Source organism: Rissa tridactyla, chromosome Z (genome assembly GCF_028500815.1).
Source record: "Rissa tridactyla isolate bRisTri1 chromosome Z, bRisTri1.patW.cur.20221130, whole genome shotgun sequence".
NCBI lineage: Eukaryota > Metazoa > Chordata > Aves > Charadriiformes > Laridae > Rissa > Rissa tridactyla.
Genome location: NC_071497.1, coordinates 28,502,541 through 28,528,670, shown reverse-complemented (window position 1 = coordinate 28,528,670; position 26,130 = coordinate 28,502,541). Strand labels below are relative to the sequence as shown.

Here is a 26,130-nt window from a genome sequence, read left to right as displayed (position 1 = left end):
CATCAAGTCCAACCACTAACCTAGCACTGCCCATCCCACCACTAACCATGTCCCAAAGCGCCACAAGTCTTTTAAATACCTCCAGGGATGATGAGTCCACCACTTCCCTAGGCAGCCTGTTCCAATGCGTGACAACCCTTTTGTTGAAGAAATTTTTCCTGATATCCAATCTAAACCTCCCCTAGCACAACTTGAGCCCATTTCCTCTTGTCCTACTGCTTGTTACTTGGGAATAAAGACCAACCCTGCCGCTCCGGTACAACTTTCTTTTAGGTAGTTGTAGAGAGGGACGGGGACCTCTCTGACTCCAGCAGCCGACACCACAGACCAGGGGCACCCACAGCCCTGGGTGACTCCAGCAGCTGGCACTCACTCCTCTCACAATGGTCCCCCAGCAGCTGGCACTGAGTACTCGCAGCACTCACACGCACAGGACAGAGATCGAGATTACACAGAGAGGTAGTTAAAGAAGATTTAATGGGGAGTTAGGCCAGACTGTGCCAAACAGGTGATGGGCTCAGCCAGATAAGTGTACTGACCGGTCTTGGTTCACACGCGACCGGCCCCTTTTGTGTTTATTCCTCCTTTCTTCCTCACCTGCCCATTGCCTCATCAGTTTGCACCATCCCACCATCTCCCCTCCAACATCATGGAACCTCAGGTCTGCATCCTTCACAGTCGCAAAGTCCCATGTGCCTGCAGTTTCTTGATAGCCGTTCAGTTAGTGTGACTGATGAGGTTGGCTTCTTGTCTGTCTCCATTATGATTTGCCTGTCAGGTTTGCGTCTCCACTTACTTTATTGCTTCCCCCTTTTCCTTAGTATCCCATTTGACAAGGTCCTCAATCAGACAATCTTACTGGAATAAACATTCCTACACTCCACATATCCTTATCAGTTAACACGACTGATCAGTTTTGGTTCTTATCACTGCCTCCCTTATCATTCGTCGGTCAGGTTTGTGTCTTGTCCTTGTTTATGGCTTCCTCCTTCTCTTAATATCCCCATTTGTGTTGAGAAAGTCCTTGACCAGACATCTTAAAGGAGCAGACACTCTCCTTCCACAAATCCTTACAATTAGCACATAATTGAAAAACATTATCACAGCTGTGTTACAAAGGAATATGGAACAGAATGCAGCGGAAAAAATGAAAAAAACCACCTTCTTTATTTTACAGTTATACAAATAAAAACCAATCCCCATAGCGGTACTTGAAATAATATTAACAGTGTCAAACATGACGATCCTGACAGAACACGTATCAATACTTTAAACCACAGAAATTGTATTACATACGCTCAGTAGCAATAGTACTGTGCAGGAATGAAGCTCTCTGTAAACACACTTCCTTTATTTTATCTACATTTAGAACAATTGTGCTTTTCCCTACACAAAGTAACAGTGCTCTTAAAAATAAATAATGTGCAATTTCAGAGTTATATCCTGAAATATGCTAATCTAGATCCCCATCTAAATCCTGGACATGTCTTTCCCAGGAAAGTCACTGTAAAGAGTGCTCAGCACTTTGCTAGATCAAACACTAAAAAAAGGTACTGAACCCACACCTGTTTTTCTTCAAATTGCAATCAATTAGAGAAAAGGTGCTGACCTCAAGCACATGTTGCTTATACTGTTTAACAAAAGAATGGTACAGTCTTTATTATACATCAGATTATGTAAACCAGACAAGGTCTGAAAGGTTCAGTAGATCTTGTATCTGGAGAGTGGCTCAGAGCTGTGGGAGAGAGAACTGTCCCAAAGCTGAAAACTTAACAATCAAATATATTTATCTATTATTTTTATGAAATATTATAGACTCTCTGCCACAGAAACATTAACATGTACATTAATAAACAGTTTACAATAAATTTATCTGAATGAAATAAAGTTGTACAATGTAAAGCTGCCATAAGATTTGGAAAAATATACACTGTCTGCTGTCTTGATGTAGCTCCCTGTTCTTACTTTAACAATCATTTAGGAACCATAGCCGGCAACTGATATGACTGATATGAGGATAAATTTGAGGAACACTCAACTGATGGGCTGCTCCTCAGCTGTTCCTCACCAGGGCAGATATCAAGAGAACATTAGGGATCCTTCTTTTCATCCTGTCTACATTTTATTAGCCATTGATAGCGTTGGATGATAAAAGTGGTAATTATAATAAAGCCTGTTTATCCGATCTGTGCTGTAGGCAGCACAGGAAGTGCAAATGTATATGAACAGAAATCATCCAAGACAGCTATGGAGGCTTGAGCTGTTGACTGCTGCCCTGTGAAGGACCATGAGGTGAAATTTATTCCACTTTAAAGTCCCTGTACAGCAGCTATAAGCCTTTGGTGCTATGGAGCCTTTGGTCACCTTCAGGGAAGAGGAGTCACACAAGGGAACAAATCTATTTTTTAAATTTTTTTTTCCATTCAGGATCTGGGGTGCCTCAATAGAAAAGCACAAAGAGACCCAGCGTAATACAGAGCCAGGAGGTAAAAGAGAATGATAAGAAAGGGTGTCTGCAATGAGTCCACTGCTACAGCTTCCCAGCAGTGAGAGGGCTAACAACCAAGGCCACATAACCTAACAGGAAAAAAACTAACAGGAAAAGCTCTGAGCATGTCCCATCTCAGGTCACCCTAGAGTAACCAGTAACTGATGGTCACAAACCACCTCAAAACAGACAATTTGCAGCATAACAAACCGTACACCAGGAAGCCCCAGAAGCTTTGGTCTCCACATGGACACAGATCCTATACAACAGCAATACAATAAAATGATTCCTAGTGCTTGTGAAAACCTACACAGTCAAAGACTTCAACTGCTACTTGCCTCAGAGGATGGTTTGAAACCTACCACTCACTACATTACACTTCAGCTAAGGATAAAGCTGAGGCAGGTGAGCCAGGAGATGGGTTAGTGAGGAGCCCTATGCTTTCAGTAGGGTGCTAGTTTGAGGGGAGGTTGCTATGAGAAGGGTGAGCGTGGATGATGGTGGAGCGCCATGAGACTATGACTCATGGTGCCAGAAGCGTGCAGTATTGAAGCTTCAAAACCTGCAGGGGACAAGGTTAATGCCCGGTTTTGACAAGGTATGGGCAAACTCTGTTGTCTTGGAAGCAGGTGCTACTGTCATGTCTTGTGCCCAACCCAGTCAGAGAAACCTTGCCCTGTATCACCCTGTTGTATCACATTTAGTAATAGGGTAAAAATTCGTACTCCATGGCTTGTGTACTGAAGTTAACTTCACTCACAGAGAATCAGATGTGAAGCTTACAAAACAGGCTCAGGCCAAATTTTTCTTCATCTGCTGTCTTCTAAAGGCAAACTTTCTCATCTCTCTCCCTACTTCATCTCATTGTTTTCAGTTATTCAATTACACAAGTAACTTTTTTTTTACTACCACAGGAATTAGTGTCTCTGTCTACTTTGCTCTCAGAGAAATAACCAACTGTTGTATTAAAACCTTCCCTGAGGTGAAAAAAATCACCTGTCAGTTAATATTTTAGTCTACTTGAATTCCCTTTTTGTTGATGGCCTGACAATACAGAGAAGAAGATAAGACACTCCCAGACGGAAAGATAAAACTGAACAGACGCTTCTCTGAGCTTCTGTGTGACTGGCACCTATGAATTCTTTACTGCAATAGAAATTCTCTCAATGTATATGAAACATGTTTTAAAAGATCAATGGCAGCAAAACCCTAACAGAAAGAAGAGGAATATGCCCAGCTTTCATCACGGAAATAACAGTGTCTTAAACTGCAAGTTTGCACAGTGTACAAATAACACCCTTTGTCTTATCAACAACAAATTAAACACATTGCAGTCTGTGTTGCTGTTTGGTTCCTTGTGATGCCTTGGTTTCAGTGGTGATCATGTTAGGACTACATCCCACACCTCAGCATAGAGCCAAAGTAGACTGTCCTAGGTGGAAAAGACTGGTGAATACAGAAATATGCTACCGTCTCCTAGATATAGCAGAATAACCTCCTATTTCCCATCGACGTTTGGCAAAACTGCAAGGCAGTGATTTAGCTACTAAATTTGGATAATCGCAGGCCTCTAGTTATACCTGTGAACTTAAAAGGAAGAATGGGTAATAAATGGCACTTTTAGATAGTAAATGTCTGTGAGTGCTGTGCTACATATGAAATTGCTCAAGCTAGTTCAAAATTCACTAGATACACCAAATATCATATTTGGAGATGAGGATCTAACATAGAGCTGGAAACATAACAGGAAAATATCCATACATGGTATCAACATGCCTTCTCCTTAGGCTAGCCTGACATGAAAATGGCGTAACCATGGTTTTCTTCATTTACCTCCTCCATTAGCACTAAAGCATATCATATGCAGACAGGTTGTGTATCTTAGTATATGTTGTTACTGACACTCCACCCTGTCCTACCTCCTACCCTCCTGGGTAATTTCTTGTTCTCTTTTTTGAAAGAAGACAGTGAAAGAATTCTTGGCTTTGTGGATAAACAAGAATGACGCTCAGAAAAATCACTGTGAGATAAAGCAGCTCTGTGTTATTTCAGTCAATTACAGATCAGAATATCAAGCTGATACAAAAGAGGTATATTAGAGAAAGATATCATCCAACACCATTAGAAATTTATGTTTTAAAAGAACTGTTTGACCTACAATTCTTTTATTTTCCATTTTACTGGCTAGGTCTTTTTTTTTTTTCTCTAGACGTATTCCAATGTCACCTGAGTTCCTTTACACTTTGTGTTTTCCTTTCAATCAGAAAAAAAAATTGTATATATATATATTCGAATGTATGAAATAATTTCTTTACTCCTGCTGATTTTTCTGAAGAACTAAATTCTATATGCAAAGTCAGTAAAGACGCTTTGCTTTGAGATGCTTAATTCAAAAATTTAAATAACATAAAGGATATGTTCCCTTCAGCAGCAAAGAAACATCATACCAAATCTACACCATTTCTTCAAGGAAAGGAAAAAATGTGTAAGAGTAATCTTTGGTACCATAAATAAGGGCACCTTCTCATACTTCTTTAAATCTGAACACAACAGAAAAACTTCTCTTTAAAAATGGATCAATATGGCCTCTGAGTGGTTCCATGTAGTGGGTATTGACAGCGGTAGCTAGAAAAACAATTGGGACGTTAAGGGTTGTGTGACAGCAGGATACAACACAATAACAACTGATAAAATATTTGATGTTTCCCTCCGCCCTCCCACCCTTATGAATTTTTTTCCTAAGACAACTCCATAAGATACATACTTTTAATTACTCATAACATCCTCAAAATCCTGTAAGGGCTCCAATACTTAAAAACAACAAACCCCAACCAACAGCAATAAGAAAAACAGCAACAGAAGCTGAGGTTATAATACAAGATCAGAAACAGTCCTCTGACTGAAGGCATTTACTGATTTGCTTGATCTTATGGACTTCACTTTCTCTACTCAATTCCATCATGATCTTTTCTGACAAAGCCTGGTTTATTTGCTGAAGAAAATATTCCATCCACTGGGGATTTCTTCTGCGGGATGTCTAACCACAGTGGCCAGTCAGCAGTAAGCAGGCTATATTTTTCTTCTTTAATTCATGATGAATGTGTCACTGGATCCTGTAAACACTACTGAGTATACATTCAAGCTTTGTTCTTAGTGAAAGTGGCACTTACTTGAACCCTTGCAGTCAAGATAGCTTAGTTATATAGCACTTTACAGGTATAATAGCTGGTTATGTACTTCTGATAAAATTCCTTTTTCCAATGGCTTAGCAGGTATTGAAACATAGCCTCATTGGGATCCCATTGCCATTCCACAACATCTTTATGATGAAGTGTGTATTCTGTACTTCTTTTTGTACTTTACATGTGCTTTATTGCTGTATGCATTTCCCTGTTGTTAATTTAAGTGCTCCTTTGTTATGTAATACATACAATGTTTTAAACTCTAATGGCATCCTGTGAGGACTGGCATTAGAAAAGTACCGATACTTCAGATCATCATAATAATGATACTTGACTGGTTTTCCATGTAAATCTTTCGGGAATGGCCAAAATCCATACAGGTGAATTTCATCACAAAATCTGGTGGCAAGCGTATACATGAGGAGACCAGTGCTGGGTCGTTTAATGTGGACCTTGTTTGTCAGCCAATAACTGCAAAGACAGAAAAAGTCCATTAAGAAACTCTCATACAACTTAACGTGAATAAATCCTGTAAACTTATTTTATCTAATCTATTACGCATTCATTTTACACTATAAATAAGAAAAACCTTCCTTCTTCTCTCTAAACTGAGATCATAAATGGTGACACTGTTCTGGCACACCTTTATTCCACCAAGAAGAGAAGTGAGACCTTATTTAACACAGGGCTGTAGAAAAGCTGGCCAACTAAGTTCTTAGTTCAGGCTTTAATCCTAACACGAAGTCACGATGCCTGCAAATCCTAGGAAACTGCAGTTAACCTCCTCAGCCAGATCAGGGAACAGTCTCTCGCTATAAACTTCGACCCCTTGCAGTATCCAATTCACCTCACCGAGTCAGCCCAACACTGAATATTTGATTGGCTTAGTGATTACTTCACAGATCACTTGTCTAAATAGAAAGTAAATGGAAATAATAAACATAACACCTTAAGAATGTAACTTCCAGAAGCAAACAGAAGTGAAGCTTTAATTACTTGGCTTGTGATTAAGTAAGTAAAGCTTCCTGGTTGTGGCAGTCTACAGAAAAGCAAAATCTTACACTAATAATTTTAAAAAGGTTTTGTTTTGTACTCAATGGTTGACAGATCTGACTGAAGCTATGGGACAGTTTTCCTGAGCCAGAAACAACAGTTCAACTCAACCTTGCATAAAAGAAATTTGAAATAAAGTGAAACTAAATGAAAAACAGAGTGTGAGCAGGATACAATATAAAACATTCCTTTTTTGATCAGGAGGAATCACTAATACAACACTTCAATAGTTGCAGCCAATTCTTCACCACTGGGCTCTGAAACAGTTACAATGCAGTACAAGTCCCAAATCAGGTGTACTGTACATTGGTCTTAAGCCTTGTGTCAGGAGTTAATTGATAGGACCTGTAATGATCTGGAAAAATGAAAGGAACCAGGGAGGAACAGAGTATGAGTGGAAAAACTCCTTCTACACCTGAAAACTGTAAGAAAAGCAATTAAAGATGTAAAAAGTCTACCCTGATGAGTATGAGATTCATCAGTTTTTTACATCCATAATCACTCTTAAAAGATTGCTTTGACACTTAAATTTGTCTTAAGTGTTTATGGAGCGTCAATATCTTGGCTTTTAAGAACACTGGACCTATTTCTGCCAGATCAAAATATCACCTATGGCTTAACCTACAGTCAAAACCACCAGACTTTCACCTACATCTAGCAAGATACGTGTACATTTATAAAAATGGAATGTATTACTATCAGTATGATCGCAGCAGAAATGTTAATTGAATAGCATGTTGCTACCAGACAATGACTTCTTGCAGCTATTGACAAAAATTAAATTCAAATAAACACAGAAAAACATAGACATCTATTTTTAAAATAGTTAATGTTAAAATGATCTTCTGAGAACACTCTATTACAACCACCAATATATGCAACAATTGATGCCGATCATCATTGCATTAAATGGATACTGGGGAATTCAAATGACAATTGTTTACTCTGCTACTGTGGAACAGATCACTTCTGATTAGACTACAACATGAGATGTGCTTTCCCAAGGCTGTACTCAAAATGACATGTGTTGTCTCAGACAAGGAAAACCTGATATGATGGGCTACATTCTAGTATCAGATCTTTTAGCATACTTAACATCTTTACTTACCATATCTACAAATTCCACAGGATTTCTAATTATAAATGAGATCAGAATCTCGTTGTGTGTATTTCCATGGATTTTTAACTCCTTTCTCTGGACAGGACTGAATCTGAGGAAACTAAGTTATAACTCTGAATAGCTCCAAAAGATAATATACCAAGCTCTGTTCCTTGAGTGAGAAGCTATCTCGAAGAAAACCAACTCATAAACAGTTGCCTGTCACTGAAATTCTGTTCCTTCTACAGCCGTGGACAGAATATTTTTTAGAAGAGCTTTCCGAGAAATCTTATATGGTATTTAAAAAGTTAAAATATTAGCGTTAATAAGAGAGTAGGGAAAAAAGATTGTGAGAAAGAAGATAAAAAGACTTCAGTGTTACTCAGGAACGTCTGTGTCAGTGGGAGAAGCTGGAAGATGTACATTGTCTTGATTACCCTCTCAAAAATATTGTAGAACAGGACAAGACAGATAAAAGCAACATAGGCTATCAGAAGAATATATTTCTGTAATTTGTGAGAGAGTAAACAGAGTAGATTGAAAAAGAAACAACTAAGTGGGGACATGGCAGAAAGCTCAAAAAATATGTAGTGTGTAAAGGAAGCAAATGGGGATTTAATTACTACTTTAACACAAGCACTGCAACATAAAAACCCAGTAGAGTTATTCAGTGGTAGGTCTAAAATAAACAGATGAAAGTACTTTTTAATACAATACACCACTGAACAGTGGAATTCATTGCAACAGCATGTTCTGAACGACAACGACCAACTGACTAAAAAGGTAGAAATTGTTAAAGTTCACTAACACAGCAGTGCAGATGCTCAAGAGTTTGCTAAACTGCTGGTCATGGGAGCACATATTCTTTCTTCTAAGCCTCTGTGCTGGCAACTGGCACCAGTACGGCCACTAGCTGGAGAGGGACCTACTTAAACAACCACTTTTATATTCTTGGACCCAGTGCCTGCTTTCTCTAGGTGTTAGCTAAAATAACTTCCTCAAACTCAGAAATAATAAAGCCTTTGCTTGTGCTTTCATGTCTTCAGAGGGACTAATCTCATCAATGATATGAACAATCCTTCAACTGACCCTCTCAATTTATGTGAATGTATTTAATTAAAAACACGTTATTCGTCCTTTTCTTACTGAGATACGCCTTGGGCAGGTGGCTACACAAGGAATCTAGAGTGTGAAAGAATTAAAAGTCTGAGCAATAACACTGAGACTATGGCAGCCAGCACAGAAACACTGCTGAGTGTTTGCGTGAGATCTACTTTACAGTTTTCTACGTACCATACTTTGAAAGAGCATACACAAAAACCCATTTCATTAAAAGGAATAATGCACTTTATGAAGAGCTGAAACACTCTACAAAATTGTCATTTCCTTTTTAGCAAACTTAATTCACTACTTTAATGTTATTTTTTGTTTGAGGTTTTCTTCCTTTACCCCTTTATCCTGTACTGCCAAATGAATTCAAATTCTTGCTTATAAAGCAGATTTCAAGGACCACTCAAGAGATTGGATCCTGCCTGGCAATATTCCTTAGAAAGAGAAAGAAAAGACCAGTAAGACTAGTGATATCAATGGTGAACGCATTGTTACAACACCCTGCATTGCCACAGCTAAATGAGAGCACGGCCAGCAGGCTGCTGTTCAGTGTCACTGCCATGCAGAGAGTTTTAAGCACTGTGAGAATAGTTTTTACTGGGCATGGCAAAATAATAGAGAATATATTAAAGCTCACTTTTACCTGTCTTAAAATAAAATGGTTCACCTTCCCTGGTGTTGGAGACTATTCTGCTTTGTGCCATTGCTCTAGCATGATCTGCTCACAAAGCTGCTTTAATCAACTCTTTGAAAATCACTTTAATAGGAAAAGAATCGGCTAAGGATAAAGTAGTATCAAAATGTAGCATAACACTGCCCTTCTGCTGCCAGTGAATTAAGGAACTCTTGCTAAACTTAAGACCAGTTAAGCCTACAAACTTTTTTCTCGTACATAAAAAGCCTAGAATCCTCCGCATCCATAAGCAACACGCCCTATATAATATTTGGAAGGATGGGGTAGTAAGGTCTATATATGAAGGAAAAAAGTCTTTAGGACTAATTAACAGGATATGCTTAAGACTAGGAACACGTCTTAACTTCTGTCCCACTTCTGTAATATTTCCAAGCTATCAGAATACTTTCATTTGAACACACACTAGCTCCTTTAGTTTTCATCTAAAAAAAAAAGAAACTGTTGACCTAGATTTAGAAGGAAAACACAGGATAAATAAACCTCCTTAACCATTTGACAAAAGCAGCCACCCAGAGGAAAAGACCCATGCTTCAATCCCTGATGAACCAATGACAACTGTTTTTTGTGTTAAACCATCATTACTTTCAAAATATAAAATGCCTATGCTGCAGAGCGTGACTGCAGAAAACACGGGCCTCAATCTGGCCAGATGAGGGAGGAGGCAAGTTTAAGCCTTCAAAGGCGCTGTACACCCTGCGCTGCAGTACAAAAGGAGAATGAGAGCCATCATCTCCCATCTGCTTCAATGGCTCCTGCAGTGCACCTGTGTGAAAACTGGTTTTTAACAAGCACAGGGCCTCCTCAGAGCACACCTACAAGACCAAGCTCTTCTTACAAGGCTGTGAGAAGGTCATGCTGTCCACACCTCTGCCAAGCTTAGCAATGAGGTACCTGCCACCCTGCTCACTGCTGTCATGACCAAAGCATTCCAGAGCACAAACAGAAGTTAAAACTGTGTGACCAACATTCTAAATTTTAGAAAAATCCAAGCTGCTTCCCTAAACGCTTATGCCTGTATGCAAAACTGCCTGTAGATAATGTATTTCAACTGACACCAGAACATTGTCATCACTTAGCCATGAAGCTCTGGTAAACGCTCTTTTGTTTTCACACTATTATGAGGTACACTGTATGAGTGAAACTGTTAAATGCCTATGTACCCAGATGGATATAAAGCCATTCAAAACCTACTAGAGTAAGTAGATTGGTGACTCTTTGTCAAAATGGAAAAACTGTCTAAAAGATGCTCTAAAATTTCAAAGAAATGTCACAGATTCTAGTGGAAATGCAGTCCTTGTTTAAGAAGTTGAACCTTGCTTGGTTTGTTCCAGCAGCAGACAGTAAACCCCTGCAGAGGAGATTTTAAGTGACAGGAGTTGCAAACCTTAGAGGACAAAAAAGAAACTAAAATGAACCCAAATTTAAGCAATAAAAAATACACATTTATTGCTATTCAAGACAATACGATCCAATTAATTCTGCAATTAACCCACAGAAATAGTTGGAATATTTATGTATGTTTTTTTAAAAGCAAATGAAATTATCCTGAAAAAATGATTGTGTGTTGGAAAGAAAACAATGATTTAACGGCTAGTTCACTCCAGATTTCACTGATGAGAGTGGTTGCCATCAGTGTAAATAGTAATAGCATACCAACCTTTTCCAGAAGGTCCATAAAGAACGAGACTGCAAAGTAATATCTTACATTAAATTTCAATCCTTAGGGTAAGTGAAAGCAACAGATGTGCACTGTTGCAACCACACCTTTTTTTTTTTTTTTTGTAATACTGAAAATGATGCCCCTTGATTCTCAACAGAGACTATGTAACTGTCAAGAATGGCGACCATGAGAAAAGGTGCCAACTGCTGTCTGGTAGCCTAGGCTGGGTTTAGCACTCATCAGGAAAGAATGACTGCAAATCTGATGTTAGCACAATAACTAGACATGACTTGCCATTGTCATGCTTTGATTGTCAGATCATAAGAACGATGCAAGTAAATAACAGAGAAAAAGATGAAAAAGGAGTAATATTGTACATATGTGTGCTTGTATGCAAGAGAGTGAAATAGCTGTTTTGATGCAGAATATCCTCTACAAAACTGCTACACATTTTTCAGGACAATGAAGACCAAAATCTAAGCAATGGAACAAGGACATTTTAAATGTATTGTGATAAAGATTATCTTAACTGGAGAACTGGGTTGGAAATAAAGATCACTAGAGAAGCTTGCGGAATTAAACTGTTTATAACACAATCCTATTATTAACAGACTGGGCTTGATCTACTCCAAACTGGTAGGAGGATCATCATGTACACATTTCCTCTATTCACTTCACAATAGCCATCTTCTCATAGCCTTACTGGGTAGGCTGGAATGCACGCACATCCTCTAATGTTGACATACTATTTTTAAGACCTACTTAACAAGTTCTTTTGTGCATCTTAGAACCTGTATTACAATTCCTCAGGTCTTAAATTTTGGTCCATTCAACATTCCCTTAATAGCTTTCAAAAGCCAAGGTCACTTTTGTTACTTATTTTCGGCAGAAGGGCTTTTTTTCCTGCTTATCACTGGTCTTCCAGATAATTTATTCACTGTCATCTATGATTAGCCACACAATTTTTTTCAGCGATGAGGGAAGATGCATCTTCTCCTGCTTTATTTTCATGCTTTTCTCACAATGAAGTCACTTTCAGGACAACTTTTAAAACAAGTTTGCTGAGCAAAGCTTTTGCTGACTTCTCTGGGTCACCTTAGTCCTCAGGCTGTGCTTAACTGCTCAGCACTCTCACAGAAGGACCTGAATGGGGCTTTTCACATCTCCTTTTCACCTCCCCCTTTCTCAAAGCTTCTGAGAAGTCACTTCAATCACTTCTCTTTTCACTGTGACTCACTGTCTCCAGCCACACCATCAGAGCTCTGTAACAGGTCATCATCTCTGTACCCACCCACCACCAGTCAGTACTCCCTACTGCTCCAAGCATGCTGAGTTTGCCCACACTGTTGCCTTCCTCCAACTCCCAAAACACCTCGGAAACACTGATCTGATGCCTGGGTAATTAGAAATATTCTTTGTGGTACATCACACTACAGGAGAGAAAGGGAGAGTAGAGGCTACTTACTTACATAGCTACTGAAAATCACAAAGAAGATCCATAAATACATTTAAGTCCTTTAAGCCCTTAGGAATCCATTTACACCAAAAGAGCACCAAACCTTTGACAGTAATGTTGCATAGTGACTTTAACACTTATCCTTGCTTCAGAGTCATGGAAGTCATCAGCTGACACTCCCTCTAGCACAGCACATGCCTCTGCTGAAAAGCGGTGCTCCCTCAACCCATGCACAAAACCATTTTTAAGGGTGAAATGTATCTTCATTTTAAAAGAAGCCAGTTATAAATAATTTATTTAGACATCACAGATGCCCTAGATGTGCACACAGGTACATAGCAAAGGTGCAGTAAAATAGACCTAGAGTACATTTTACAGACTAAGAAAGCTAATAGATAAACTTCTGGAGAAAAGGTTTTCCTTTCTGGCAAATCAGCTCCTTCATTAGGTCTAATGGAAAGAGATATCTCTCTCAGTAAGGTGTTCCATGTTTACCTTATTTCTGTGACACACTTAGACAATAACATATTCCTGAAATACAGAAAATGGGGCAAAATACAGAGTTCTGTGAATTATAGGATCACAGAACTGTTTGGGTTGGGAGGGACCTTTAAGGATCATCTTGTCCAACTCCCCCTGCCATGGGTAGGGACGTCTTTCACTAGATCAGGTGGCTCCAAGACCCATCTGACCTGGCCTTGAACACTTCAATGGATAGGGCATCCAAAGCTTCTCTGGGCAACCTGCTTCAGTGCCTCACCAGCCACCAGTAAAACATTTCTTCCTTCTGTCAAATCTAAACCTTCCTTCTTTCAGTTAAAAACCATTGACCCTTGTCCTCTCAATACAGGCCTTGGCAAAAAAATCTCTCTTGGTCTTTCCTTTAAGTACTGAAAGGCTGCAATAACATGTTCCTCCTCTTCTCCAAGCTGAACAACCCCAGCTCTCTCAGGCTGTCTTCACAGGAGAGGTGCTCCAGACCTCTGATCATCTTTGTGGCCCTCCTCTGGATCTTCTCCAACAGGTCCATGTCCTTCTTATGTTGGGGGCCCCAGAGCTGGACGCAATACTCCAGTGAGGTCTCCTGAGAGTGGAGTAGAGGGGCAGAATCACCTCCCTTGACCTGCTGGCTATGCTTCTTTTGATGTGGTCCAGGATACGGTTGGCTTTCTGGGCTGCAAGCCAGCTCATATACAAAGATATGTTAATGTTTCTTTCAGGTTAACAAATTCTGACCTGCTCAAAAAAACTATTTTTTTTTTCAATTTGTGGCTATAAACTAGAACCCACCAGTGATAAATAACAAAAGTGCATCAATTACTTTTTATTTTACTCCCGCCACCATTACAAATGATTGAACTACCTTCACACTTACAAGATAAAAGTCAATGTGCCAGTCTGTAAGCTCAAATCAATCTATTTTTGATTAATACAGACAGAACGTGCATCAGGTAAACTATTTTTTATTATATATTGGTTAAAAGCCGCTGGCATTATTGGCTTTTATTTTCCTCTTTTTTCATATATTTTACTCTTGCCCCATGGAACTGTTTAAATACATGGAAATATTAAAGGCTAAGATAAAATCTTAAAAAAATGACAGAGAACACCTGAACAGAGTGTAAAACAGGTGTAAACATGGTGATCAAAAAGCATGTATGTGAATTTAGGAGGATGTGAAATGGAAGATGTGAGAAGTTTTCAGATGGTTCATAAACAGTCAAATCCAAGCTAATACAAAATGGCTTTTACGGCTACAGACATCTTGCTATAGCAAGGTACAGTAGCAATGATAAGAAAACAGAACAAAACAAAAAGCATTTGATTAACTAGGAAAACCACAGAACCGACAAAACCGAGCAACTATTTGCCATAATTTGATAGGCCTCCTTCTTCCTCTGTTTCATTCCTTCCGCATGAATTCACAGAAGAGAAATTATATTCCTATGTCTATAGCTACAAAGCACAGCTACAACTGACCGATGGATGTTCCTTTTCAAAACGTTTCTGTGACTTGTCAATGTACTAGTTTAGCAAGCTTTTTCTTTCTTCTCAACTTTCTTCCTGCTCCAAATGCTAACCCTATAAAGGCCAAGTTAGAGCAAAAGGTGCAATGTCAGTTACATGGAAGTTCATAGGTGTATTCTGATTTGTTTCAGTAGGGCTTGGTTTCATCCACATAATCTAACAGGAATCTTTCCTCATTACACCTTTTCATTAACGCTATACCCTCTGTTACACAAATACCTTCCTATTTCCTACAACACCATTGGAAAGAAATACCTGGTTGGAACTTCATAAACAATTAGTCTGTGTATAATCTAGAAGACAGTTCAGCTCAATCCTTTCTATGCTTTTCAGGTTTGTGTGAAAGTCCAAGCTTTCACTGTCTGTCTTTTATGACCAAGGGGGAAGGTGCAAAAAAATACCCAGCAAAGCTTTCTGAGAGGGACGGTTTGTTGACTGGAACAACACTTCTACCACATAGTCTTAATTGCCTTATTGCCAGTGATAATGGCAATAGTCCTCTCTCACTCATGACTGGAGACGGCAATACATTCAGAGAATGTGAGTTAATGCTAATCATGACCAGTGAACACGCTAACCATAATGGGAGAAAGGCACTGTGATGCTTTGTTTACGCAGTTGTGCTAACGCGCTTCAATTAGAGCCTATCTATCTCTGCTATTCCAGATGAACACACTTCTTCAGACCAGTGACTTTAAGTAGTGCTGAGCTGTGCAGTTTTCTTTTGTGATTAAACATACATTGGGGAATACGTAAACACCTCTAAACTCATTGTAACGGGTTAACCAAATCAGACTTCTACACAAATCTTCAGAGACGAAAGACTGGAGCACCACCGTCTCCATTCCCCAATCTACAGTTCAACACAAGCAAATAACGCTTACAAAAGTTAAGCATACTGACAGTGCAAACTGGCAGGAAAAGTAGGGTGGGATTTCCGTTCTGGAAAGCACACTGGGCCCAGTCCTAACAAAACTGTTATAAAAGTAAGCAAAAGAAAGCAATTGCATTTTAAGTAAATGGGGATAGAAATGTAAGAATGTTCTAGAGGAAGTCAACTGCTTTTTTTCGTTTCATATATATTGTAAATATTACTTATTTCCTTCTCTAAAAAGTGTATTGGTGTTAGTTTGTATTAAACAGAAATGAAGAAGCAAAGGGATGAATGGTAAGAAGAGAAAAATAATAATCAGATTGGAGACAGCACAAAAATATTTTAGTGGTTTTAGAGAAGGGTTTGAGAGCAGCTTTGCCTTCACAATTGATTTTCTATTCAGTAAAATAAGACTACCTACCAAACTCTTTTATGCACACATATGTCGAGGTGGGAGAAATAGGGCAGAACAGAGAGTGAAGGTATGGAAAAGTGACAGACAAAAGAAAATGTGCAGTGGATAGAAAAAACAGCATCTCCTAACAGCAAAATGAGAAGGTAGTCATAGAAGACAGGTATTTTACTTCACTCAGATTTTCAAGTTTTTAGGACACTTAGATCCTAGGTTATAGTTTGACTCAGAATCATGCCGTGCCTGTTTTTGAAGCAGAACTCTCTCCTCCACTCTGCTCTGAGAGGTGACCACTACTGGAAAACCTTCCGTTCCCCTCCACTCATCCTCACTCCATTTCCACTCAGGGGTGGCACAAGAGACAGCACTGCTGCTCCCTGCCGCTGCCATGTTTCATGGACGTAGGAGTTGATCCAGACCAACTGTGATGATGGGCTAGCTTCCTAGGCAGAAGTTTGATCTGTGGCATCAGCAGGCTTGATATCAGAGGTCAGCCTCCAGCTGAAGGCTGGAGACACAAGCCCACACTAGGACCCCTCCTATTCCTGGAGCTAAAACAGAAATCAGAACTCAAGAGTGCATCCAATTTCACTTGGCCCACAGGAGCAATTTTAACAGGCAGAGATTGTGCAGAGTGACAAAATAGCAGCCTGCATTCTACCAGCCGTATTCCCTTCTTGAAAAAGCCTTTATTTATATGTCTTAGAGCAGCTATTCAAGCCTCATAAAGGCTACTGAAGCAGTTCCTTAGTAAGAAACCTTGATAATGGCTAGGGTTAGCAAAGATACCACAACCAAGAAATTAATTTGACCCCTGTCCTGCACGGTAATGACAAATTCTCTAATAAATGCAAAATGATAATTCTCCTGTTGCATGACTATTAAATATCTATTACATGATGGCAATTACACAGATTATATTTCATCTACAAGAGAAGTTAAGTAATTTTGAACTTCAGTTTCAACTGAAATAATACATACCATGTCACTGAAATAATATATAATACAACATAACCACATGTTCATGTTAATCTTGAATTTACATGCTTTGTCAAACTATGCCCAGGGGCCCTGACTTTTTCTGGGGATTGGTGAGGGCATGACAAAATTACTACACACAAAGCTATCTCCCATGTCAAACATGGACAAATTGAGTGGAAAAGGAATTTGGTTTGTAACAATACAAGAGTGAGACTGATTGGATAAGACTCTTCAACCATGTCAGCCAATGCTTCTCTGGGAAAGCCATGTCAAATTAAGAACAGGGAAAAATCTTTTGTTTGAACAAAGATAACAATTCAGCTAAAGGCTAGTAAGGGAGAAAGAACAATGTAGTCTTACTGCAAAGTTATAATAATAGCAATGTGCAGCAGACTGGTGAACTTTGCTAAGTGCTTTGAAACACACATAGGTAACTTTGGTTTAAATTTATAAAATACCCATTTCAAAACCCTATAGAATTCTTAATATCTTATGAAAGCATTGCTAAAATTTATAATTGATAAGCATTTTTCCTATTAAAATGGCAACAGAATGTTACTGGAATGGTGTAAAGTTAAAGTTGCACTAATTCTAGCTTTCACCATTAGATCTAGTCTTTCCTACTGATGTGAATATTTGTTCTTATGCTAATGCCCAGTAAACATTTGTCTGTAACAGATGTAATCCTAACTAATTTTCTTTCTTTTCGAAACAATGCAAATATTGTCATGTTCAGAAAACACAAAACCAAATATATGAGGAAAAAGAACAAAATGTAGTGTGTCCGCTATGTATATTAAGGAATTAGGAACACAACAATGGAAGGACCTGCTTGGATTGTTAAATTCTGTCTTTGTCACTTCAGAAAACCCTGGAATAACTTATTTGTCCCAAGAACATCTATTCTACAGGACTGCATTCTTGGGAGACTATTTTCCTTACATCAACTGTTAAATTTACCCTAAAAAAGACAAAAAGACATGACTATGGGACATTCTGCACCCTGCTGTGGAGTATTATATTCTGTGTCCTGAAACAGGGGGAAATTTATAAGGATGATCCCAGGATGATGACTATACCCTGCACCATGAAGCATTTCATTAATGGCACTGATACTGAAACTGATGTTGAATAATGTAGCCTGTGAACTTGAGAATATGTTCAGATGCTCTTTGCTCGTTGGGCTGATAAACAGGTTAAAACTGCTTTCAGATTGTGCCCAACTCCTCTTGAAGGCTGAAGTCAATAACATCTAACATCAGCTCTGGACAGATACAGGAAAACAGCATGCTCAATCCTATGTTACTTGTTAGACTAACTTCAATTACATAGAGGAAAAATCTGACCTCTTTTGATTTAATCAATACAATCTGAAGTCTCCCTTTTAGAGATTATTATATGAAATATCCACTACAGGCCCCTAAATTTGATCAGTGCAATGAACCAGAGCAAATTAATCAGATATAAAAGCTATTGATTTTACCATAATAAATCCCAGAGCTGTCATTGAATTAACCAACCAGAAGAGCCAGACTTCATACAAATAAAAGTGAACTACTTCAGAAAAATAAGGAGGCGGAATTTACTTCTTAGGATCAAGATTACACAAAACCTTTAAACAGTTAAAAAGTATTCACTGAAGCATGTGCAAGAACGTGATTGAACAGAAACAATTTTCTGCATCACAACATAATGAAGAGCTCAGAAGTGGGAGATTGCCTTACAAAGTCTATTAAATACGAAAAGAACACTTAAACAATACACAGGAGTCCACACACTGCCATGCCAAAGGACCGGTGCCTTTGAAGAATGACTGTTGCTCACTTTTCACATCCTATTAAGCTCCAGCTTCACTGCAAACAATGCCAACTGAAATGCCAATTAGCAGCAATGAGATGTGATTGGAGTTCTGCCAAGCCCACCAAGTGGTTTCACAAGGACATGCAACAGACCAAGCAAAAACTGTTTTCGGTCACTGCCACAATTGGTTAGAAATATAGTACCTATATGAAAGTCCCACTACTGATTTTACAAGTAGTAACTTCCCAACATAAATTCCTGTGGTTTTTAAGTAAGGAGATTAATGGCTATTTTTCCTCCAGCAAGGCTTCCTGCCTTTAGCTCGCATTCCTACAAGATTTGCTGATAAGATAGCCTTCTGCATCAATTTTTCTTTCCTACCACATATTTCAGAAAGGAGGATAGAGAAATATGACAAAAGACTTTGTCACGATGGGCTAGTATTTGCCAAAAAATTGAGAGATGCACCCTCTCCATTGTGTAACTTGTTTATTTTCTATCTATAGGTTTCATGTACTTTAATCTGTATCAATAGAGGCACCCAGCAGGTAGGTGTCTACTGTTATTACTGCTGTTATAAATCAAATAAAGAAGAAAAGGAATTATGACAATTGCGAAACAAATCAGCCAGCCAGTTCACTAAACTGTAAGATTACAATAAAATAAAAAAAAAAGGAAAAGGAAAAGAAAAAAAACACTGTGTAAATGCATTTTTAAAATATCTTTTAAAATGAATGGAAATGCTTGTCACTTTCTTGATTAAAGCCTTTGAGCAAAAAACGCACTGTCTTACTGTTACTTACTTACTATTATGCTAAAAGTCATGCTATATTGCCAGTGGCTTTACTAAGTCACCATCAGCCATGTAATTAACAGTAATTTGAAGTGAGATCTTCAGTTTGAATTCAAGCTACTCAACTTCAAGTCATCAATGTTATAGAAATGAAGTGTGTTTACACATTGGCACATTTCCCAGATATTTCGTGTCTGGAACTTGCTTTGCATAGTACAAACAAGTTTATAGAAACTGAAAACAAAAATAGAAAGACAGATTTCCTCTTCTCTTTCACCTCTGTTTCAGAGGATGATCATCCTACCAAAATAGCAACAATGGCTTAGCAATCTCATGAGTTAAAACCAGGAGATCTCAGGCAAATTCTGCACTTTCTGAATTACCCCTGTCAGTGAGAAGCCTACTGTTCTCTAAATGGATTCAGTAGGAAAAGCACAGATGTTCACTACTAACAACATCTCAGAGTTGAGATTTCCAAATGCACTAGCCAAATCTTCCTCTACCCGTATCCTCTCTAACTGTCCTTTTCCCTCCCCAGAATTAATTCAGTTCACCTTCTAAGTGACTCCACAGCCAGTGTCATCTCTATGGACCTGCTCCCACTGTGAAACATCCCTGGGGACTCAAGAGAAACCCACGAACTACAGCAAATCAATTCCTCTCTGAAAACCCATGACAAAACCCTTGCAGGCAGCAGCAATCCCAATTGCCATCAGTGGTCTACATGTCAAGCCCTGTGTTTTGTTTTCAGTGCCAGCTTACAGCAATCCCCTACTGCCAGCCACGCCGCACCATCTCCTCAGCACACAGTCTCCATGACATGGCTCACAGCTACGCTTGTGAGGTTTCATGCAGCTTCCCAGCTGGTGCAGATGTGTGGACCTCTCTGTTTAGGGAGGAGAACACACTGCAGCCTTGAGCGACAGGTCCCCTCCTCGATCCTGTCTTTATCAGCCTTCAGGGTTTTGCTTTAGTGATTTTAAAGTGACTGCTAGCTCTGCAAAGGAAGATAAAAAGAAACACTGAGATTATTTTCTGAAAGCTTCTTGTCATTCAGACCTATGTTCTACAGTCTACCTCCTCTCTGCTGCATCTTCTTCTATACTCTGTCCCTTGCAGACTAAAGGTGAGAAAGGCCTCATCTGGAAAGTCCATGCCAAGCAGGAATCTTTCAAACAGTTTGCAAAGCCCACAGACAGATTTTACGGATCGTAGGAGCAGTCTGGAACAAACAGGAGGATGCTGTCCTTTTAGTCCTTCTGTATGTTACGTTTAGTCTGAAGATAAAGGTTTTGGTGTAAGCACAAGCTGTGTCACCTGTTGGTTTCAGTATCACTGTTACACCCACTATTTCCTCTCTGCCAACACTTCTGGTGAGTGTGCCCACATTTATACTGAAATGGAAAAAATAAACATAAAAAACCCCTCCAAAATGTTCTGAAACCAGCAGTTGCACTTGTTCTCAGTGGGGTCTTATCTCAGATCCTTTTACAGGTCTTCTTTGCTTTCAAGTTGTAAGAGAAAATCATTACTCACTCTGGCTGGAAATTCCCCTGCATCCCACTGCTAGCTAATAAAGTACAACTAAGTTTAAAATGAAAGATCAATTTCTAGCAATAACTTTCTCTAAGTCAATTTTCTTTGACTACTTCACTAAATATATGCTTCAAAAAATGCAAATGATGACTCTTGTTCCCACTACACACAGAATGGAAAACGCAAATAAACTGTCTCCACAGTGCTCATGAGGTATATCAACTATGATTTCAATACAGAAATATTGTTAAAAAAAAGCGCTAGAAATAAAAGTACTGGTTTTTTACATTTTAGATGTAGTGGTTATTTTCTTAAATTTTTCCTGTGGCCCATTAATTCACTTGTTGAAGACCGAAGGACAAATCTCAAAAAAAGACTTCAATACAGCGACCTTATCATATTAAACTCATAATGTGAACCCACACACGTTAATCTCCCACACGTGTATACATGTGTCCTTATGTCTACACATAAGCACAAGGACAGCAGGACACCCAAGAACAGGATTCACAGGAACAACCTCTGCTGAAAGAGATGCGTAAGGCAGAATGCACAGAGGGGCAGAGACTTTAGTCTAGCCTGGGAAGGAAATGAGGACTGATGAGAGGTTTACATCTCATTCCATCCGAAATGCAGGCACCTAGCATCTAACTCAACTACTGTGTGCCTCCTAACACCAAAGAAGCAGAATCCAGATCCGTCGCCTGAGGAATCAGTTATTTTCTTTCAAAACATGTGCTGTGCTTAAAACGTCACCAAGCATCACAGCCTGACCTAACCACCTGGACTCTTTATCTCCCAAGTGCCCGAAACACAGCAACATTCACCCTTTTTTCTCACTTTCTAACTCAGCCTCTTAATTCTTTGATGCAAACTGGAACAGGCTAGTAGGCTTCCCCTAGTCTCTGAAAAACCTATACTTGGCTGATGTAGCAAATCCTCACCTAAATTCCTTCCTTTACGTGGTAGATTGACCCCGGCCAGCAGCCAAGCACCCACACAGCTGCTCTCTGGCTTCCTGCTCCCTCCTCGGTGGGACGTGGCAGAGAACAGGAAGAGCAGAAGCAAGAAAACTCATAGATCAACATAAAGACAGCTTACTAGGTGAAGGAAGGAGGCGGGGGAGAAAGGCAATGGCTCACCACCACCCACAAGCAGACCGAGGCCCACCCTGTCTTTCAGCAACGGCCGCCTGGTAGACAACAGCCCCCTCTTCTTCTGCTACCACAGTTTTATCGCTCGATAAGCATGACGCTAGATGGTATGGCATTTGTCTTTGGTTAAGTTCAGGTCAGCTGTTCCTGGCTGTGTCCCTTCCCAGATTTTTGCCCACTACCAGCCTACTCATTGGTGGGGGGAAGAGTGAGACATGGAGAAGGCTTTGAGGCTGTGCAAGCACTGTTCAGCAACAGCCAAAACACTGGCATGTTACTGACACTTGTTTTACCCACAAATCCAAAACACAGCACCTGCAGCACAGGGCTGCCACAAGTAAAGTTAACTCCATCCCAGCCAGACCCACTACACCTCAGCAGGCAGAATGTACAGGAGCTTTTCTCCTACACAATGGAGAAATACTCTAAACCCTGGACTCCTTATGTAAAAGGAAGAGATGACTGCCTCCCCACAAGCTGTGTTTGGGAGGAAGGTAGCCATTAGCCTTGGCATTTGGAAACTTCAGACATAAAATGCCCAAACGTTACTCTGTGCTTCTAACTTGAAGCACTTAAGTCCTTCTCCATATACAAACAAGAACCCAGGGACTTCAAACAAACCCATTAAAGCATTCTTGAAGAAACTCATGTGCAGTAAAAAGCAAGGCTACAGAAGATACTAAGCCAAACTGCTCCTTCTTATACTGACACCACCATAAAGATTGTCCCAGTGTATTATTTCACTGAAGGACTGGACTGTTTATTCATTTTCACAAACAACCCAATGACTCAGAGTATAAGGCAACTGACAGCATCTAGTGGCATCACCTTTCATCTCTCATGGTCACCTGTGCAGCAAGAAATACCACACTCTGCTCTTGATCTAGCTCCGCTAACACCAATGTGGCAGCTGTGTAATACAGAAGAATTACAAAAGCAACAATCACAGGCATGTGTATCCATTTCTATCTTCTCTCTTTTGGTTTGGCTTGGGCTTTTTGTTTTGTCATCCGTCCTTGTCCCACCCCGCCCCAAAAATATGTAACAAAGAGCAAAAGGGAAAAAAAAAAGCTTAGTCTTTTAAATTTTCTGTTTTCTAATTTTTTTTTCCCCACAGGAAGGGATAGATTTGGAAAAAAAGATTAATAAATATATTTAGAGCTAGTAGAATTTGTCATATGACAACATGGTATCATAACAACTCGCCACTTTTTTTACTGAGAAGTTCAGATGCAAAGGCATTTTTAGCCAGATGGTAGTCGGCAAAAAGCTGGCAAGGGACACAGCCAGGACAGCTGACCTGAACTGACAAAAGGGAAATGCCATACCATATAGCGTGTAAAGCTATAGCTTTCTTTGCTTATTTCCATGTTACCTCAATAATTAACTAAGTATTTGAAGAAATCTGTTACTGGCAGGATGCTCAATACAACTGCTCCTCATCACAAAAGTTCAGTAAGATCAAAGCCAAATGAACATGTCTCTGAAAACTCCTGGTAGGCATCATAACCAAAACAAAAAATAGCAGAATTGTATTATAAGTTTTACCTTAGAAACATCACTTCAAAAAAGGAAACCTGACAGAGCTTCCTTATGCACGCGTGTATTGTACAGAATCAACAGACAGCTGATCTCACATGTCAAAAAAACAAGAGAAGCTACTCTCCATGCTGTTAATACTACCTGCCCAGCAAGACTCTCTACGGATTCTAGTCCTCTCTGTACTTTGGTCCTTGAAGACAGACTGTAAAAACTGTTTATGGTTTGCTTCTCAGCTGCACAGCTACAATTTTTGTTACAGGAGTACGATATGGTCAAGTGAGAGTTAATTAATTTTGCACATTTTTATAGTTTTCAGAAACACAGAAATTAACAGATTTTATGCAAGGGAAGATAAAATAATAATAAAAACCCTAAAATTGAAAAAAAAATTCAGTAGCAAAATAATTTTCAAAATAAATATAAATTTGCCAATACACTGTATGAATAAACTATTTATTATTTATTCCCTGCTTAGCTGCTAACAGTCATTTGCATTAGGTACAGTGCTGTTGCTCCTGGTAGATAAAGTAAGTAGTAAAACTTGAAAATGGGCAATTTCATGACTATTTTTCCTCGGACAGATTCTGTTGCTCTCCTCTAGTTGAAACATGAAATTCAAAATTAATAGAGTAAGTTTTACAAGTCCTAAGTATACACGTTGCTGATAATCAGGAACAAAGCAGCTGCACAGCAAAAGGGATGGGAAAAAAAAAACCCCAAACTAAAATCTCTAAAACTAAATTTGATAATTTCATTATCAAAAGGTAAATAACAATAATGGTTCTCCACCTACAATCATGACCAGGCTTTTCATGGCCTACTTTGCGGAATGGATTAGGCAATGAACAATATAAAAAGCAGACAGTTTAGTGCACATTCCGTTTCCCCCTTGTGTCCTCCTCTACTTCAACTGTGCTCACCCTCATTGAAAAAAGCTCTCCTTTCTCTCAAAAAGCGACAGCCCCGGTAATTAGCTGCTAGGCTGAAAGATCGACCCCAGAGCATCTCCACTTCAGGAATGGGAGCATCACCTCCAGCTCTCCTATTAGGCCAGGATCCTGGGATCCAAAGAATGACTTCACACAACAGATTAAGTTCTGAAAATCCAAACTAACGGGCATCCCATTTGTTTGTGTAACTTATCAAATAAAGCCTGCTCTACTGATACATTATGCAAGGGCACAAGGGTACTGTAACATGGAACTCCTGTTTTAACATCCACATATATGAAAAATGGGATTGTACTCCACTGAAAAGCAGGCAAACGTGTATTTGCTTCCTAATATTATGAATATTTGTATGACATGATACAAAACACATGGTCATTAAGTGTAGTACTGTATTTTTAGCCTTATGGCCATTCTTTCAATCTTTTCTTTTCTTCAGTGATTATTTATTTATCCATGTAGTCCAAAATGTCTTACTCTCTGTTAGCAGTAAGAAAAGAAATAGAAGTGTTTACAATATAGATTGCTCCCAGCAATTGTTTCTTTATTAGCACAGAACTGCTGGAGAACTATTTGATTTCTGCACGTTTGAGTTTCTCTAAGTACTTTTTCTGTAATTCCCACAGCAAAGGACTCTGGAGCCGTGGTAAAGTTGTGTAAAAGGTCACTACATTCAAACAACAGCTGTTTGCTTTCACTAATAAAGGAAAAAAGACTCTGCACTGAAAAGCGTCCATAAATAGGCACAGCATACTCTTTACACAGGCAAAACACTGAGGTTTCAGTGGGAATTCTGCTATGTTTAATGCAGGATCAACTCTAATACCACTCTTTCGCAGGCAGTATCAAGGAGGAAATAAGCTGAGCAGAGGCAAATCCCACAGGATGCCCACGCGATTGTTCCAGATCCAGAAGACGGGAAGGAATCTTATGTGAGGCAATTTCAGTGACAGTGCCGCTGAGTGACTAATAGTTCATGGGATGGCTCCAACAGGAAAAAAAGCCAAGAAAACATTCTTACACATGAAGATGAGTGTGAGAACTTAGTTTTGTGGAGCTGGGAGAGGAAACATGAAAAAAACTTCCCAGAGAACTACTGTATTGTGAAAGATTGTCTTGCCTGGGGGGGTGGGGGTGTCCTGCCTCTTCAGCAAATGTCTTCAGATATTCACCATCAGCAGCAGAAGAGCTGTGCAAGGCTCTGGGAGTTAACTCTGGCCTCCACCCAACGTACCAACAACACGCTTAGTTTCAGGAGCCCTCTCTACTCCCTCCAGGGAACTGCAAGGCAGGATCCATAGCAGAAAGCATCTGCTGATCC

The 26,130-nt window shown here is 39.4% G+C and overlaps 1 protein-coding gene across 2 annotated transcripts in view; it reads right to left on the bottom strand.

Annotated features, from left to right (window-relative positions):
• Nucleotides 1–458: 458 nt before the first annotated feature.
• The window catches only part of ST8SIA4 (ST8 alpha-N-acetyl-neuraminide alpha-2,8-sialyltransferase 4), a 59,435-nt gene continuing 33,763 nt past the window's right edge, over nt 459–26,130 (bottom strand). For both annotated transcript variants that reach the window (XM_054185677.1, XM_054185678.1), the window contains exon 5: nt 459–6,141. In XM_054185677.1, coding sequence (XP_054041652.1) covers nt 5,859–6,141 — 283 coding nt within the window. In that variant the 3' untranslated portion in view covers nt 459–5,858. The remainder of the gene's footprint in view (nt 6,142–26,130) is intronic.